Below are 17689 nucleotides of genomic sequence, written 5' to 3'. Positions count from 1 at the left end.
AAATATTTCCTGAGCATTACCATGTACTAAGCATAGTGTCAGACCCTGGCGATTCAACCATTAATAAGTTAAAAGTAATTTCTACCTTAAAGAAGCTTATATTTGGGCTGGGAGATAGCTCAGTTAGAACTGGGTTAGATACCCAGCACTGCAAAAAAAAAAAAAAAAAAAAGAGAAAATTTATAAAATGAGACAAAACAGAGTATAAATCAGCATTAATAAGCATTAAGAAAACTAATACAAGGTTAAAGTTAAACATTAAAGGGAGGCATGCTTTTTGATATTTTGGTCAGAAAAAACAATCTTTCTAAAGAGATGCTTTAAGTAAAATCTGAAAGATGGAGAAAAGCTAAGAGCCGGGCATGGGGATACATTCCTGAAATTCCAGTTACTCAGAAGGGTAAGTGGGGAAAGATTTCAAGTTAGAGGACTGCCTGGAAAACTTAGCAAGACCCTATCTCAAAATAAAATAAAAAGGGCTGAGGGTGTATGTAGCTCAGTGGTAGAATGCTTGACTAGCATATGTGTGAGATCCTAGGTGTGATCCCTAACATGGGGGTGGTGTGGGCAACAGCAGCTGAGAAATCAAAGAATGAGAAGAAAAGCACTACAGATACAGGCCAGAAATAACCTTGCATTCCAGGAAATCAAAGAAAGAGAGAAGTATGGTAAAAACATATAAAAAGGGAGAAATTCGTACAAAATTAAATTGTGGAAGAAGGCAAGGTTCTTCTGGTAACGTAGCATTCTTTCTAGCAGGAAACATGAACTTAACTTCTTAAGTGAATATGGTATTAAAGGACCTTGGGCAGGGAAGTGCCATGATGCAAATTACATTTTAAGATTACTCCTGTAACCATAGAGAATGGATTGGAGGAGGACGTAAGGACAAAGTCTAATGCATTCCTGGAAAAAAAATAAAAATTGGTTGGTCCCAAAGTGGTAGCAGTGGAGACATAGGCAGAATGATTCAAAATAATGTGCTAATTAGATGTGTATGAAGAGAAGAAGTGAGACAAACAATGAATCACAATGACTGAGGCTTGAATAACTGGATAGTTAATGATATAATTCGAAAGACTAGGTGGTTATGTAGAAGGGATGAGGATAGGATAACTCCATTTTGAACACGTTAATTTTGAAATATCTCAAGTAGATGGATATAAATACAAAATCTGGAACTCAAAAGAAAAGTCTAGGCTGGAGATATAAATTTGGCAGTAAATGAGGAGAAATATTTAAAGTTAAATAAAAACTTCTGAATATCTATTTTTGCCCTAACAGTATGAGGTAATAATAGTTCTCTTTCTTTACTTCTCTACCTTTCAGAAAAAAAAAAAAGAAATATGCTTTACATGGTAACAAATAGAAGGAATTGGTACAATGGCTCCAGCCAAGGAGGGAAAGTGGGTGGACAGACATAGGGATGGAAGGGAAACAAACACCCATTGGAAGTCTTAGAACACACCTCCCCCCAGGCACCATTCCCTTTGCCCATAAGGGAAACTATTATATCTCTTTAGAGGTTTATAACATGTGAGAGTAATCTGTTCAAAAAACTAAAGAGTCTACCAGAATCTAGACAGAGCACTCAAGTGAAGAAATTAAGATGTTCATTCTCCTAGATAATTACTCTTTGTTTTCTTAAACCCTCTAGGAAAATACAGAGGAAAAAAAAAATGATAAAAGTAACAGTACCAAATGAAGTAATGAAAGAAATTTTCATTATATAAGTCCAAATTATTAATCACATTATCAAAAGTTAAATGACAGGGCTGGGGAGACAGCTCAGTCAGTAGAGTGCTCGCCTTGCAAGCATAAGGCCCTGGGTTCAATCCCCAGCACGGCAAAAAAAAAAAAAAAAGTTAAATGACTTTAGAGCCCAACAATCCAATCCTCCTCACTTTACAAATAAGGTTATCAGCAGAAATACCTACTATAGAGATGACAAATACCATGTTGTCAATATTTTAAATGATAAAAATAATAATCATTATTAACATTATCATCACCTAGTTAAACCGAATTTATTATCAGACAAGAATGTCAGGAAACAGCTCAAATGTCTGTTATGCCAGGCATGGAGGCACATGCCTGTTAATTCCAGTGACTTGGGGAGCTAATTGCAAGAGGATCTCAAGTTCAAGGTCAGCCTAGGCAATTTAGAAGACCTGTCTCAAATTTTTTAAAAAAGGTGGGGAAGGGAGTGTTGTTCAGTGGTAGAGTACTCCAAGGTTTGACCCACAATACTACCAAAAAAAAAAAAAAATCGTTAACCTCTATCTGCTACCCTCCTTAGTTTTCTGTCCTAAGGTTTAAGCTAATTATCAGTTTTCTAGGTCTTCAGCCTGCTGTTTTAGCTAATGTATTATAAAAGAGGTATTAGAAATATATTTACTATTAACTTTTCATGATTTTTAAATCTGTAAGAGGATGGTTTGTTTCTAACTTGGTAAATAAAATAGAATTTTATTTTGTCAAAAAAATGAAAAGTATATCAGTAACATTAAAACCACTTTAGCTTTAAAATATGCAAATAACCAACTGAATGATTAGAATCTAATGTGCATATATTAAATGTGCCAAGATTTATGCTATATATTTCAAACATCTTCACCTAATTCATTCAAAAACCCTCTGAGAAAAATATTATTCCTATTTCACAAGTAAGAAAAACAGTTAATGAGTTATTTCCCAAAATTACCTATCTAAAAACTGGAGGGGTCATGACTCTAAAATCTACATTTTTTTTACTATACCAACAATTTTCAAACTTTGGTCTCAGGACCCCTTTATACTCCTAAGAATTACTGAAGATCCCAAAATCTTATATACGAATATATCTATTTAAGTTTATTTTTTTTTATTTTATTTTTTTTTTTTTGGGGTGCTGGGGATCGAACCCAGGGCCTTGTGCTTGCAAGGCAAGCACTCTACCGACTGAGCTATCTCCCCAGCCCCTCTATTTAAGTTTATATTAGAAAATAAAATTTTAAACTGTTATTTATTAACTTAAATGCTACAATAAACCCATTATGGATTAATATAAAATTGTTTTCTCACCATAGTTAGAATAGCTATTATCAAAAAGACAAAAAACAAATGCTGGCAAAAATGCAGAAAGGACATTTCTTATATACTGTTAATTATCAATACATTAGTATAGCCATTATGGAAAACAGTATGAAGTTTCCTCAAAAAAATCAAAAATAGGTCCAGTGGCATACCATGCCTGTAAATCCCAGCGGCTTGGGAGGCTGAAGCAGGAGGATCACTAATTCAAAGCCACCTCCAGCAATGGTGAGGCACTAAGCAACTCAGTGAGACCCTGTCTGTAAATAATACACTAAAAAAAGGGCTGGGGATGTGGCTCACTGGTTGAGTGCCCCCTAAATTCAATCCCTAGTTACATCCCCAACCAAAAAAAAAAAAAAAATCAAAAAAAGAAATACCCTATAATACAGCAATCTCACTACTTGGTATATGTCCAAAGGTAATAAAATAATTTATCCAAGAGATACCTGCATACTCATGCTTACTGAAAAACTCTTTATAATAGTCAAGATATGGACTCAAATAAGATGTTCACTGACAGATGGATTTTTAAAAATTGGTATATATTCACAATGGAGTAGTAGTCACCCATGTAAAAGGATGAAATCTGTCATATGCTACAAAATGGATAAAACTAAGGACATTATGTTAAGGGAAATAAGACAGCAACAGAAAGACAAAATACTACATGCTTTCCACTCATTTGTGGGAGTTTAAAAAGTTGTCCACATAGAAATAGGACCATTAAAGAGGCCACAAGAGTCTAGAAAGAGGAGAGGGAAGGATATAAGTACCAAAACATAGTTGGATACCAGGGAAGTGGTTTTGGTGGCATATACCACAATAATGCAATTTCAGTCTACAACAATTAGTTACACATTTCAGAGTAACTAAAAGGAAGAATTAGAGGGTTCCCAATATGTGACAATGATAATATTTGAGAAGATAGGCATTATTTCCCTGATTTGATCATTCTACATTGTATGCACATATCAAATTTTACAATAATGTACCCCCTAAATATGGACAAATAAGATATGTCAAAGGAAAAGAAAAAAAATACTTCAAAGTAGGATTAACTGCACTGTCCAAAACAAATGTCTGACAAAAGTAGTACTATTTTAAATTTTTTAAAAATATAAATAAATTCCTTTAATGTCTGGCTTAATAGAACTCAACTCAATTTTTTAAATATTTTAATCTAATTCTGCATTTATTCAAATATTAATTTTTTTTTCCCTTAGCATGAGCAAGATACTGAGCTTGATCCCCAGCACCACCAAAATCAGAACAGAACAAAATAATGTTTTGGTTAGAAGTATAAGAAGAAAATCGAGTTTTACATAGATTCACAGTTGAAAAACGTAACAGTATTTTCACAGCCTTTTCGACATTCAGGGTATTCTTTCATACTATACCAAACTTATTAAGTAGTCATTTCTTTTTTTTAATAACTTTACTTATCTTTATGATGCTAAGCAAGTGCTCTACCACTGAGGCATAACCCCAGCCCAAGTAGTCATTTCTTAAGGTAACTGCAATGTGAAATCTCAAATCATATCAATTAGTTGTTTGTACTATATTACACTGAAATACACTGGTCTCTCTTGCACTTTGAGGGAATCTTTTATGTACATGATTTTATAACATCACGCACTGATCACTGGAGAAATATTGTTTGACCAAGTTATGCAGATCTTCTAAATGATGACACAGTTTGCTATATTGTATTTAAAAATTCATACTTAATATCACTGTTAATCTGACCAATACACTCTTTTTAAATACTGAGAACCTGGCAAGCTTACAGTGGCAGAGATGAGTTCTACAAAATTCTAATTTTCATTTGAAAGCTACATTCTTTTACCCCCTGAAGTCACAGGCTCGTTTCTTTCATTTTCCAGGTAACATTTGTCAAATATCTAAATTGCAATAACCAGTTTGTCTGTAAGTCATTTTTCAAGTAAAAATGGCATTTCATGAAAAACGTGACTAATCCAGTTTACAACTCAGTTTTACAAGTGTTTTTCCATTATTTGTCTTTCAGTATACAGAAGAATATCATTCACGATCCCTATTATGTTACTAAGAATGCCAGAAAGATGTACTCAATAATGCTTTTGCTTTTGTACCATCAGTGAAAATGTCAACAGTCAAAAAGGCAAGCAATATCTTGGAATCATTATAAAAAGTTTTCATTTCGTACAGTCCCTAATTATAGAGCAGGAAATTACAAGTACCAAAACGAACTTAGCTTCAGGTTCTACAGACTTATTCAGGTCTCACCAACATGCAGTAATAGAGAATTTCTGCATTAATTCTCAAAAATGGCATAATCTTACATCAAATCTGCCATTAACTCCTACCAGCTCTCATTTTTTATCACTTCAACAGTTACCCCTACTTAACTACAATAACCTGTTACTGATCCTTGCTCCCCCACCCTCCACATTCTGCTTCATAAAGCAGATAGTGAGCCTTTAAAATGAGATTGTCACTCTTCTGCTCAAAATCATGTAATTGAACCCAGTGTTGCCAGAATAAAGGCAAAATCCTGAACAATTGTCTACAAAAGCTCTACATACTTAGAACTCCAGCTACCTAACTCCTGTTCCTCCTCTCTTGCTCACTTTGTTCCAGACACACTGGCCATCTTATTCCTTGAAGCTGGTACCTTTACAATTGCTATTTTCTATTTTAAACTCTGGTCTGCCAGATAATGTTTCCTAAATTTCTTTAGGTAACTGCTTAAAATTCTTATTGGTATCTTCCCTAAACCTAATCTCAATGAAATAATTACTACCTCCCTTTTCCCTGTATTGCCAGCACTCAGTCCTCCTAACTCTAATTTTACTCTGTAATACCTCTCATTCATACCTAAGTTTACTGGTTTGTTCATTGTCCAGCTCTCCCATCAGAATGAAGCTCTATGGAAGCAAGAACTTTGTTTTGTTCACTGCTATAACCCAAGCTGCTGACAAACACTATCACATACTAGAAGCCCACTATATATCTGTTGAATCAATGAATGAATGAATGAACGAACGAACCAACCAACAAACCAACAAAAAAAAAAAAAAAATTCAGAACCAAAAGAGCAGTGTTGGAATCTGTTTTCACTCTACAAAAACATTTTGCCATAGGACAACACATGTCAGCACAGGGCTCCTCCTGATATGAAAAACAATGAAAAAATTTATATATACATAAGAGGGAAAACACACAGTACAGAGAGCTTTATAGAAGATTTCAGTACTAAGAAAAAGAAAGTCTGCTTTAAGTGCTTGCCAGATATCTGCAGCCAAGAATCCAAATGCACTAAACTGAGCTACACCAATAGTAGACTAAAGGTGACTTATAAGTGAGTCAGATGATCCTATCCCTTTAATAGACTGACAGGCAGTCTATGAATTAAAATTTCAACTGAAAGCCTATCTAAACCTTAAAAACAAAAGTTCCTTATGCTGTAGAGTGAAACCAAAGATAAAAGCAAAACACTATAATTCTCATTATTATTGTTATGACTGAGCCTTCAGATTTAAAATATTTTCAAGTCCATTCTTCCACTGGAGATTATAATGCCCTAAGAAATAGATATTATATCTACTTATTTCAGAAATTATGTCATAAAAAACACAATGTAAATAAAAACCAGTTTGTAGAGAAGCAGGGTCTCAAACTAGGATCTGATTCCAAATGGAAATGGTATTCTAATTTTGCAGAGAATCTTTAGGATTTCAACAAGAGTAACAGGCTCCAGAACAGGTGGAATTCAATTAAATCACACAGTAAAACCTCACATAGCCTGATAACTAATACCATCCATAATCTTCAATTAGAAAAAAGATCTTTTCTTTTTTTTCTATCCCATTTTACATATTTCTATTTTGCTCTAAAATGGACTTCTCATTTCTCCCTCAAGGAAATAAATGACATAGGTACAGGAACATTGTTTGCCAAGCTCCTATCCAATTCTCCAGGAATTGCACTCATTTTCTAGACTCTAAAGCATCCTGACAATGAACTCTTAAGTTACAGAACTTAAGATGGCATTAACTTGGGGGTAGCCATACAACCTAGAACTCAATTATTCAATGAGTTCCCCAAAATTCTCTTGCCTCATTGAGTACGCTCAGGACCTAACATTGCCAATAAATGCCCATTTCTGCTGAATTTTTCTGCCAAAACTGGCAGGTTACAACTTTTATTCCTATTGTAGCTCAGGACAACAAAGGGAAGAAGAGGATCATCTCTCCCTTTCTGGATATAGCTCTGCAGATGTGTTCACACCACAGTATTTTTAAGTGGTGGGTCAAGTTTACAGTGCTAATGGTAATGCCATCAGGACACAGAACCGCTTAAGCCAAGGGTAGTCCTATTCTGTTAGAGATGCACATGGAGATAAAGGAGAAAGGTCATGTTCATCTAATTATGAAGAACAACTAAATCAAATTTCACAACCATGTCATCCTCAAAACCAGGGAAGGTTAAGTAACACAAATGAGTGGGTTTTCTTGGTCTTTAAACATCACATTTTTTCTAAGGGAAAACAAGGTGTGTCTTTTAAAAATAAAATTTTGAAAGACTACAGAACGTGAAGAGAACAAATAACTACTAATATTCTTTTAAATATATACCATCACTTTAACCCTCTCTGGGCTAAAACTGTTTACCAGTAACTTAGTTCAGCATTTGTCATGTTCATTTACAGGTGCCACTTCTCAAAAGACCTTTTATGAGTATGCATTATTCTTTTCACCCATCATGAAGATTTTACTGACAAAAACAATGCAACAGAAAAACAATATCAAAAAGATAAAGAATATATGTAGAATAAATGAAAATAAGCATTTTGCACCGTCACCAGATTATCTTACTTCCTCAATTCTCAAATGTACATTTTTAATCTTTCAGAAATTAAAAATTTTAAATCCCTGTCTAAAGAAATCTGCCTGCTGCCAGGCAAAGATGTTACACAGGTTAACAATTTCACTGTCACTTCATTGAGTTACCTCCATTGTCAGGAACAGTCTCAAGTGAAATTTAACTTAAATTAGAAAATCCTAATCATTGTGTGAAATAGTTTCAAGATATTACAACTAAGTAAAAATGAAAATTAATTTTATTTAGAGTAGATGGCTTGTCACATGCAACGCAATGTAATTAAAGGCAGTAGAAATTGCCAAACCTCCCAAAATAGATCAGAAATGTTTCACATCTTAGAAAGGCTGGTTTGAGCAGTTCATATACTCAGAACTTACATAAATGGCAACGAAAGCTTCTGAAGCTTCTGACTAGCATCCAACAGAAGCTGCTTAACTTCTCAAGGATAGTTAACTCAAGGGAAAAGTCAAAATTACAAATTCAACAAACAGGAAATGATCTCCTGCATGCTTCATATCATCCTCAATTCTAAAGGTAGTAAATAAGTAAAATCATTATTGTTGAAAATAAAAATAAATAGCTTGTTCCTATAATACTGTGCCAAACTACCAAGAGCAAAAGTGACTCAGAAAAATCTTAACACTCAATGTGAAAAAAGGCTTAGATGTAATCTTTAATTTTATATTAAAGAAAAATGTGGCACATAACTAAAGATATAATAAAGATACGTTTAAATTTTTGTGTATTTTTAATATAGTATTTCTTTTCCCCACTCCTCCCCCGCCCCCCCCCCCCAAAAAATCACGTAAGTCATAAGTCACAATCTTTTGGCATATTTGAACACAATATATACATGATGCTATAGCTGTCAATGTATTTAATTTATATTTCAAAACATATTTGAAACCAGGATACAATATTTCTTTTTTTTTTTTTTTCTTTTTTTTTTTTTTGTGGTACTGGGGATCGAACTCAGGGCCTTGTGCTTGAGAGGCAAGCACTCTACCAGCTGAGCTATCTCCCCAGCCCAGAATACAATATTTCTGACAATAACTAATGGTTCAGAAAACACAATTCCTACTCAACCAACATTTTACCACAGAGGAAAAAAATAACATACAAAGAAAGTTTATCTGATCAGAGGTTAGTAAAAACTGAAAATGGCTAATAAATAGAATTCAAAATGTAAAGTTCTGTGTCGAGGGTAAAAAAAAAAAAGTAAATGGAAGAAACAATAGAGAAAAAAAAAAGAGTAGCTCACTTGAGAAAAAGCAGTATTAAAAAATTATACTCTTGAACTGTAGGAATGTGTCTTACTTTAGAACAATAAATATAGTCTCTATGTTCCCTTTGGTTAGGGGCCTACTATAGCTCTAGCACTAAGGTTCCTTTCTGGGCACCATACTAAAAGGGAAGAATTAACAAATTAAGAGTTCTACTAAAGGAAATCGATTAAGACTTTCATTTACTTAGCACACATACATTATTTACTGTGCTTCAGGGCCCATTTTAAAGACTTTACAAATTAAGTCATGTGAGTAATAAATAAACAAGTTAGGAATGTTTAACCTGAAGGTAGGGGAATATGATAGATCTTGTCAAGTATCTAAGGGTCTATCATGTGGATGGATGAAGTAGCCCACTTATTTGTGCCAGCCCATCAACAAGAAATAATTGTGGTTCAGTGGTAGAGCACTTACCTAGCATATGTGAGGCACTGGGTTCAATTCTTGCCACCATATACAGAAAATAAATAAAGGTTCACCAACAACTAATAAAAATATTTTTAAAAAAGAAATAACAAACAAGATATTTGAGTTCTACAGAAAAACCCTAAGAGCAAAACCTCTCTATGAAGCTATTTAAGTGCTAAGTGGGAAAGCATGTATTAAAGAACTTTGTTATGAAAGAAAACATACACATTAGAATTAACTTCCTTGCAATAGAATAGATCTCAATCAGGAGAAATATTTATAAAGAAACTAATCATGGGCTTAGAAGTCCCAATTTTTACCTTCATTTGTAACTTTGCAATTCATACTAAGTATGTAACTTAATTAAGTTTCCTTGCCTAGCTGGCTTCACTTTTCTTGCCTTTAAAATGAGGATAAAATTATCTCCTTTGCAACACTGTTGTGAGGATTAAACATGACAATGTATACAAACATTTTGCATTGCTGACAAAATAAATTATATGTATAATAATGATCATTACCATCACTGTCATCATGATGTGGAAGGAACATCTTCAGGGAATATAAAACTATGTGATACATGATATGATTGTATGGCTCTGCTATGCACCTGCCTGAGTATATGATTCTGCAATGTACCTACATGTTACAGCTATCCAAATATACAACTTGTTTTTGCTTGGGTAATTTAAAAGGCATTTTTCTTTTATAATTTGAGAAAGGAAAAACATCCTTAAAATCTACATAAAGCACTCTGATTAGTAAAAGATGAAGAATACAAGTAATAATGCAATAATATAACAGGGAAATTATGAAATTACAAGAAAAAAAAAAAAAAAGACTAAAGAAGCAGCAGCACATTAAATAGAAGCTACTCTTCCCAGGAAATAAGAAATGTATATAGAAGAAGAGACCCAATTACACTTTTCACAGGTATGTGAACAACTAGTTACATTTATCAGAAGTGACAAAATAAAGGCAGTTAAATGTTTCATTTAAAACATGAATTTCAGTGGGGTATGGACAAGAGTTTAAGGGTACACCGAATTCTAATTACTTTGAACAGAATTTGAACTTTAAAAAAAGCACTTCTAAATGTTGGATTAAACAATATGAAAGCCCAAATACCCAGCAAGTCGGTAAACTCAGAACCTTCTGATATTCATCCACATCATCTTGTAAATGGAGTTACCTCAAATAGGAACCTTTAATCTACTTTCAGAAATATTTCAAGGTAGTAAAATTTTAAAGGCAATGGCCAAGAGATAAAACATACAACTACTATGCAGCCCAAATCTGAAAAAACTCCCTAACAATTTACTAATAAATTAAGAGTAAACTCTTTAACAACTCTCTCCCAAAATGTCAGAATATAATTCTCCCCAGCAAACATCATGCTTATTATAGTACTAACATGATGAAATAAATTAAATATAGGAATGAAAATCTAGGGTAGCTTTACAGTACTTTTGAGGGGATCTGACTTCTCATAAATGATTGGTGAAATGATAACAATTACAATGGAAGTTCAGACAACAAGTGTTGTTAGAGAGTTATAAAATCAATAGGAAACATTTCCTTTTTTAATCTGAATTTCTGTCTTAATTTTAAAGAAGCCTAGAATCCAATGGAATTAAGGGAGCTTACTTCACAGTACCTACGTAGGTAATTCACTAATGTGATTTTGTGTCATTCTGAGCACAGAGCTGAGTGTATTCTAACAAAATGTATGCAATAATTGTCATGTTAAAAGCATAATATTTACTAACCACTCAGTTTAAAATGGCCTATTTATTAAAAGTTGAAAACAGTATCAGCATTTACATTAGTTTTCATGCACAAGGTCCTAGGTTCAAATCCTGAACCAAGAAAATAAATTTACTGATGCTTAAAAGTCAATTCAATCACATTACTCTTTTAGAGAAACAAAAAAATTCAACTGACTGTAGACAGTCCTTCAATAACAAATACATTATTACTTTCTGACGTAGGCTATGATAAAATTACTATGAAAAATCTCAATATTATTCTGAGTCAAGATGAAACGTTACTAATAGCAATTATATACATAAAACTGGCAATAAGGGGTTGGGGTTGTGGCTCAGAGGTAGAGTGCTTGCCTAGCATGTGTGAAGTACTGGGTTCCATTCTCAGCACCATATATAAATAAATAAATAGATAGATAGATAAATAAAAGTCTATCAACATCTAAAAAATATTTTTTCAAAAATTGGCAATAAATAACCACTGAGAAATCACTTTAATTGTTCGAGGAAAAAGAGGCAAATTATTTCTAATGTGTGACGTTCAGAAAGCAAATCATTCTGTTTTCTGACAGCAAACGGAAAACACCGTACTACCCAATGGCAGTTGAAATTACAAAATCACAACCAGATGCAGTCAAGTTGGGATCTGTATCTGAATATGAAAGAAGGTGGGCAATTTATATGTTCAAAATTAAAGATCCCAACGTGGGACGGAGTGAAAGCAAATAAATACATAATTTCATAAATACAGGAAGAAGGCCGGGTTAGATAAGAGGAAAACTTAAGGATCAGTATATGAAAGGCCTGTCTCAAAGATATACAAAACAACTTCTCACAGCAAACTCCGAGTGAGCAAGGAAACATTCTTTCTGCACCCACAGGGACCAACCTCCTCACCACTAGCATGCTAAATCATGAATCCGATATGATTTACCGGTATTTGGTCCACGCACAACCTGCACAGAAGGGTCGGCTGGAAGGGAGCCTAGAACTCCAGAGACCTGGGGGTACACACCCTACGCGGAAGAAAAGGTGGAGAGGGGCTAGCACTCCTCACCGTGATTATCTTTCTGCCCGATATTGTGTGTGCGGATGAGAGAGGAGAGTCTCCTCACATCCCCCTTGAAGACGCACTCATGCACCGGGTAGTGTGCGGGGCAGTTGCTTCCATCCGCGACGACTGCAATGGGGTTGGTGCCGGCTAGAAGAGCCGGGGACTGAGAAGTGGTAGTCACGGAATTGTGCAGCGGCAGGACCGGGGCACCAGGGGGATTGGAGGAGGCCGGAGCTGCCTTCAACTGCAGCCGGTGGTGATGGTTACTGAAGATCTTATGACAGGCTTTGCCGCCCTTGCCGCTGCTCCCAGTGCCAATCCTGCCTCCGGTAAAGGTGCCGCCGAGGGCAGCTGCCGCTTCCTCATCCCCGGGCTCCAGCAGGTCCCCCTCTTCTTTGCTGGGCTTGTGGTCCCTCCGTAATGAACGGATCTTCTCCCCGGTCATCGCCGCCGCCAAGGGCTGGGAGTAGATCCGGCAGGCTCACCGCGGGCGACTGAGCTGGCGCTGCGGCGGCACGAGGTGATTAGAGCGGCGGCCAGGAACCTCCAGCGCAGCATGAACTCCCAGAGCACCCCCGAGCCCGGGACAAACGCATCTCCTGGAAGAAGAGCCGGCTCTCGCCCAGAAACCAGCTCTCTGAGGACAGCTACAGCTCAGGTGCCCAAGACACCAGGATTCCAGTCCCCGCCGCCGCAGCTGCCGCAGCCGCCACAGCCACCACCACTGCCTCACACCAAAAACCAGGGCACCGCCATCTTCCCCTTGCTTCTCTCGCGAGAACTCCCCCGGGAATGAAGAGGGAGGAAACACCGCGATAAGTGCGCTGCCCCCGCTAGCTCTCCCGCACCTTCCAAACCCCAGTCTCTCCCGCCCGCAGCGTGTTGCCGCCCTCAACTGGAGTCTGGAGCTGGAAGATCCAGATCTAGCCGTCCTGCTGGCCACGCTTCTTGTGGGAGGTCTGAAACCTTAGCCAGCGTTGGAGATGTTCGCTGCACGTTATACACAATGATTAAACACTCAGATCTCTGAGCCTCCCGCAGAGTGCAGAATGACGCCACTGCCCACAGGATGTGATGTCACTGAGATGCACAGGACATTCACTCAATAAACATGTATTAAACACCTACATGGTGTCATGCGCCGAGCTAGTAGATTTATAAAACGCCACTCTGGACTACAAAAAGCACTGAGGGGAGAAAGGACAATTAAATACAATATTTAACAGTGCAACGAATGAAGCAGACATGGGGAGCTGGATTACACCAAAAAGGGAAGGGCAGATTTTAGTATTGGGATGTCACAAAAGTCATCTTAGATGAACTTAAGGGCTGACCTTAAGGGGAGGCCGCTCAAATATTTGTTAGATGAATGAATTTGGGGCAGATACTGGAGTTAATGTAGTGGATGCTCACGGATGTCAAATAATTGTGCAAGTAGAATATCATAGGACTAGTTCATGTCCAACCTCAATATTATCAAACTCTAAAGACAGAAAAATCTAACATCCGTAACAACGTCACCCAAACTGGCGAACAATGGGGCGGGGGGTTACAGAAACATTCTAAAGATCTTTATCCATTTCTCTCTCCAAAGTCCCATTTACTCTTTGATATCTGCGTCTCTCACATCTCTTCTTTCTTTATTCCTACCCCTATCCCCTCCGTCCCCCAAAAAACAAACAGGGCTGCTGAGTGTAGTACAGTAGAACAGTGCTTTCCTAGTATGCATGAGGACATGGGTTCATTCCTAGCACAGGGGACCACGATCAAAAAACCTTGAAGGCCTCTCTTTATCCTTCCCTGTAACTCAGGTTTTCACCTTCAATCCGTTTCCAAATCTTTTCAAAAGGAATCTCTTTCTCCCTTTCTCTTTCTCTTTCTCTTTGTGTGTGTGTGTGTGTGTGTGTGGGTGGGTGGGTGGGTGTGTTGTGGGGGAGCCACTTTTGTTCAAATATTACCCAATCAGACCTCAAAGGATCCTCCTTAGAGAGCAGGAGAGACTGAAAATAGACATAAAATAATATTTTGTTCTTCCACAATAGCCAATATTTATTGTTAACTCTAAGGCAGGCAATACACTTGACATTGTATATATTGTTATATGCATTTTATATGCTGTTATGTCCTTGGAAAAAACAATGCCTCAGTGCTAGAATGTGGCACAATCAAGTCTGATTTTAGGACTAAAGAGATAGGAAAGGCCAGATCATGCAGGCCTCTGTATGTTGGCTTAAAAGTTTAGACTTTTAAATGGAGCATAGTGGCTCTCACACCTGTAATCCAGGCAGCCCAGGATAGTGAGGCAGGAGGATCACAAGTTCAAAGCCAGCCTCAGCAACTTAGCAAGACTAAGCAACTTTGCGAGACCCTGTCTCAAAATAAAAAATATAAAAAGGGCTAGGGATGTGGCTCAGTGTTTAAGTGCATTCCTAGTACAAAAAATAAAAAGTTTAGACTTTATCTTACAAAAAAAAAAAAAAAGAGTGTCTTTCAGGGATTTTAAAGAGAGGAAGAGTAAGATGAGAGTTGCCTTTTTAGAAAAGGCATTCATACTTAAGAAACATATAAAGAACAGATTGCAAAGGGACTATACTAAAGACAAGAAAGCTAAGCAACTACACATAAACCAAATAATAGTAATAATAAGTGTTAATGGGCTGGGGAGATAGCTCAGCTGGTAGAGTGCTTGCCTTGCAAGCACAAGGCCCTGAGTTCGATCCCCAGTACCGCAAAAAAAAAAAAAAAAAAAAAAAAAGAATTTGAAATAATAAGTGTTAATATATGCATACTGAAGTTTGGTAGAATATTATATATCACACGTAGTAAACAGTGGCTCTCTCAGAGATGGGACTGCTAAATCATATTCCCTGGATTGCTTGAATTCCTTTGTACAAAGGAAAAGTATTACTTTTTTTTAATAAGAAAAATAAATTAATTTTTAAAAGAAGTGTGCAGTAAGTCAGGTGAGAGATGAGAACTTGAAACAAAATAATAAGAATGAGGCTGAAGAAGTATTAAGAGTTAAAAAAAAATTGTTCCATCTTGGCATGTTGAGTTGAAAGTTCTTATTGCTAATCCAAATGAAGTTAGATGGCATACATTTTGGAAATTCAGCAGTGAATCTTAGGACATAGAGAACTGAGTTTAGACCAGATTCAGGAGTTATCATTATATAGCAATTGATGCCCTTGGGGTTGAGTTCCTCAAGGAAGAGTGTGTACAGTGAAAAATTAAGAAGAGCTAGCATAGAAAAAAAAGTCTTAAAAATTAAAACACTTAAAGGGTGTTCATAGAAAGGGTGCTACCTCTTATTATCAAAACCTACTATTATAAAAAAAAAAAAACTACCCAGAATATTCTACCATTTAATCTATGAAACATCTTATCACTGGACTCAGAATTTAAAAGTACTTTATTAATAATGGCTGTCATCCCTGGATGAATGTGAAAACTCCTAAGTGTCCATCCAGTGAAACCAAACATTTTAGACATAAAAAATATTCAGCCCTTACATTTAAGGGCTCATGGTATCATAGGGGAAAAGTGACATAGAAATATGAAATTACAGTATATTATGAAAAATATAGAATTGAGATTACATAAGATCCCAATAGAATATGGAATAGTTATTAATTCTATCTGGAGGCAATAGAAATCAGATAATCAGAAAATCTCTCTGGAGGAGGCAATGTCTGAACTGGGTTTTAAACAATATATATGAATTGGGCAAGGCAAAAAAACTATTTGATTTAATCCTTGCTACTATGAGATACTCACTGATCCTATATTACAGAGGAGGAAAATAAGGTACAAGAAGGGATCTCTCAACTAATAAATATGAAGAGAATGGGACGTATAAATGTAGCATGATATTCGAGAATCATGGAGCAAAGCTGAAGACAGCAAAAACAGTGGTAAATGAGAAAAGGAAAGGTGGGGCGAGATCACAAAGAGCGGTGTAGGAAACTTCAGCTATCTATACTAAGCAAATGGAGAGTTTATAAAGATTTTCAGCACAGTAAGGGCAGGATCACATTTTATCACCATAATGTGCAATCAACCCATATTCCAAATATTTTGCCAAACTTTCCAGTTTCACCTCCTACTACACTGCCAAATTCATTCTTCAATCTAACCAAAGTAATATGCTAACTTCCTTAACCTCTCATGTCTCCATACCTTTACACATGCTATTCCATATGTCCAGAATTCAGTTCCATTTTATGCACCTAGGTAATTCCTTCTGTTTGTCAAAAATTATCTCAAATATTCTCTTATTCTCTCCAGGGTTTTTGTTTTTACTGGACACTGAAGTCAGGGCCAGGAATTTACATTGAATAAACTACTAAATAAAATTTAACAAGTCCTTCTATTCTGAATGTAGGCCACAAATCACAACAGTATCAGCATTGGCAATATCTGACTTTGTAACCAAAAGAAACCACATATATCTTCATATTCCACTGTAATTGGAATATCAAAATATCACTTATACTTATTAATACCTAAAAATTATATTACCCCTGTTAGATCTTCTTTTTTAATAAGTTAATAAAGATGCAAATATATTGAATTGAAAGTTTAATATTTGATAGTAATTTCAATAAATTAAATTTCCTTTGTAATTCAAAGTTTATTTATTCAGAAAGACTATTCTGCCAACAGTCGCTAGGGTTACCACACCACCAAAGAGGTCCATGGCACAAAAACAGAAGTTGGAACCCCTTCTCAGGGATCTTTGTTGCCCATCCCTCCTTTTCTCCTATCCAGTAATTCAAAATTCTGAATTAGGTATTCCTCCTTTTTCCTTCTCTTTGATTTCCCATTAAAACTTCTGTATACCTCCTTGGTACTTTTGTCTGCCTCCTCAGCTAGTCCTTTGAGATCTCTGAGTACTAAAGGATTTACCACTGCTGTATGCACAGTGCCTTACAGACACTGAATGCCTTATATTAAGAATAAACAGTTGTTGAATTAACCAGTCAATTAGAGCATAAAAGCCAAAGTACCTACAACTACCAAGACATCTATTAACTCGGTGATGGGATAGTAAATAAACTCCTTAAATAATCCCAATCTGAAAAAAAATCCCAATGAAGTTGAAATTGCTTTCCTGAATTCTTACGCAAAGCTCAAGAGTGGATATACTATTTAGGACTTTTAAATTTTTCATTCACAACAGTGAATTCAACTGAAACTGACTTAAAGGGATGTGTTCACTTACATAACAGAGAAAT

General features: G+C 36.0%; 1 protein-coding gene across 2 annotated transcripts in view; it reads right to left on the bottom strand.

Moving 5' to 3' along the window:
• Ankrd13c (ankyrin repeat domain 13C) overlaps positions 1-13438 on the bottom strand; it is an 84172-nt gene extending 70734 nt beyond the window's left edge. The window contains exon 1 of one of the 2 annotated variants that reach the window (XM_047556255.1): positions 12456-13438. In XM_047556255.1, coding sequence (XP_047412211.1) covers positions 12456-12897 — 442 coding nt within the window. In that variant the 5' untranslated portion in view covers positions 12898-13438. The remainder of the gene's footprint in view (positions 1-12455) is intronic. The other variant, XM_047556249.1, reaches the window with a different exon arrangement.
• Positions 13439-17689: the final 4251 nt, after the last annotated feature.

The sequence above is a fragment of the Sciurus carolinensis genome, chromosome 1 (assembly GCF_902686445.1).
Source record: "Sciurus carolinensis chromosome 1, mSciCar1.2, whole genome shotgun sequence".
NCBI lineage: Eukaryota > Metazoa > Chordata > Mammalia > Rodentia > Sciuridae > Sciurus > Sciurus carolinensis.
This window is presented reverse-complemented; position numbering and strand designations above follow the sequence as displayed.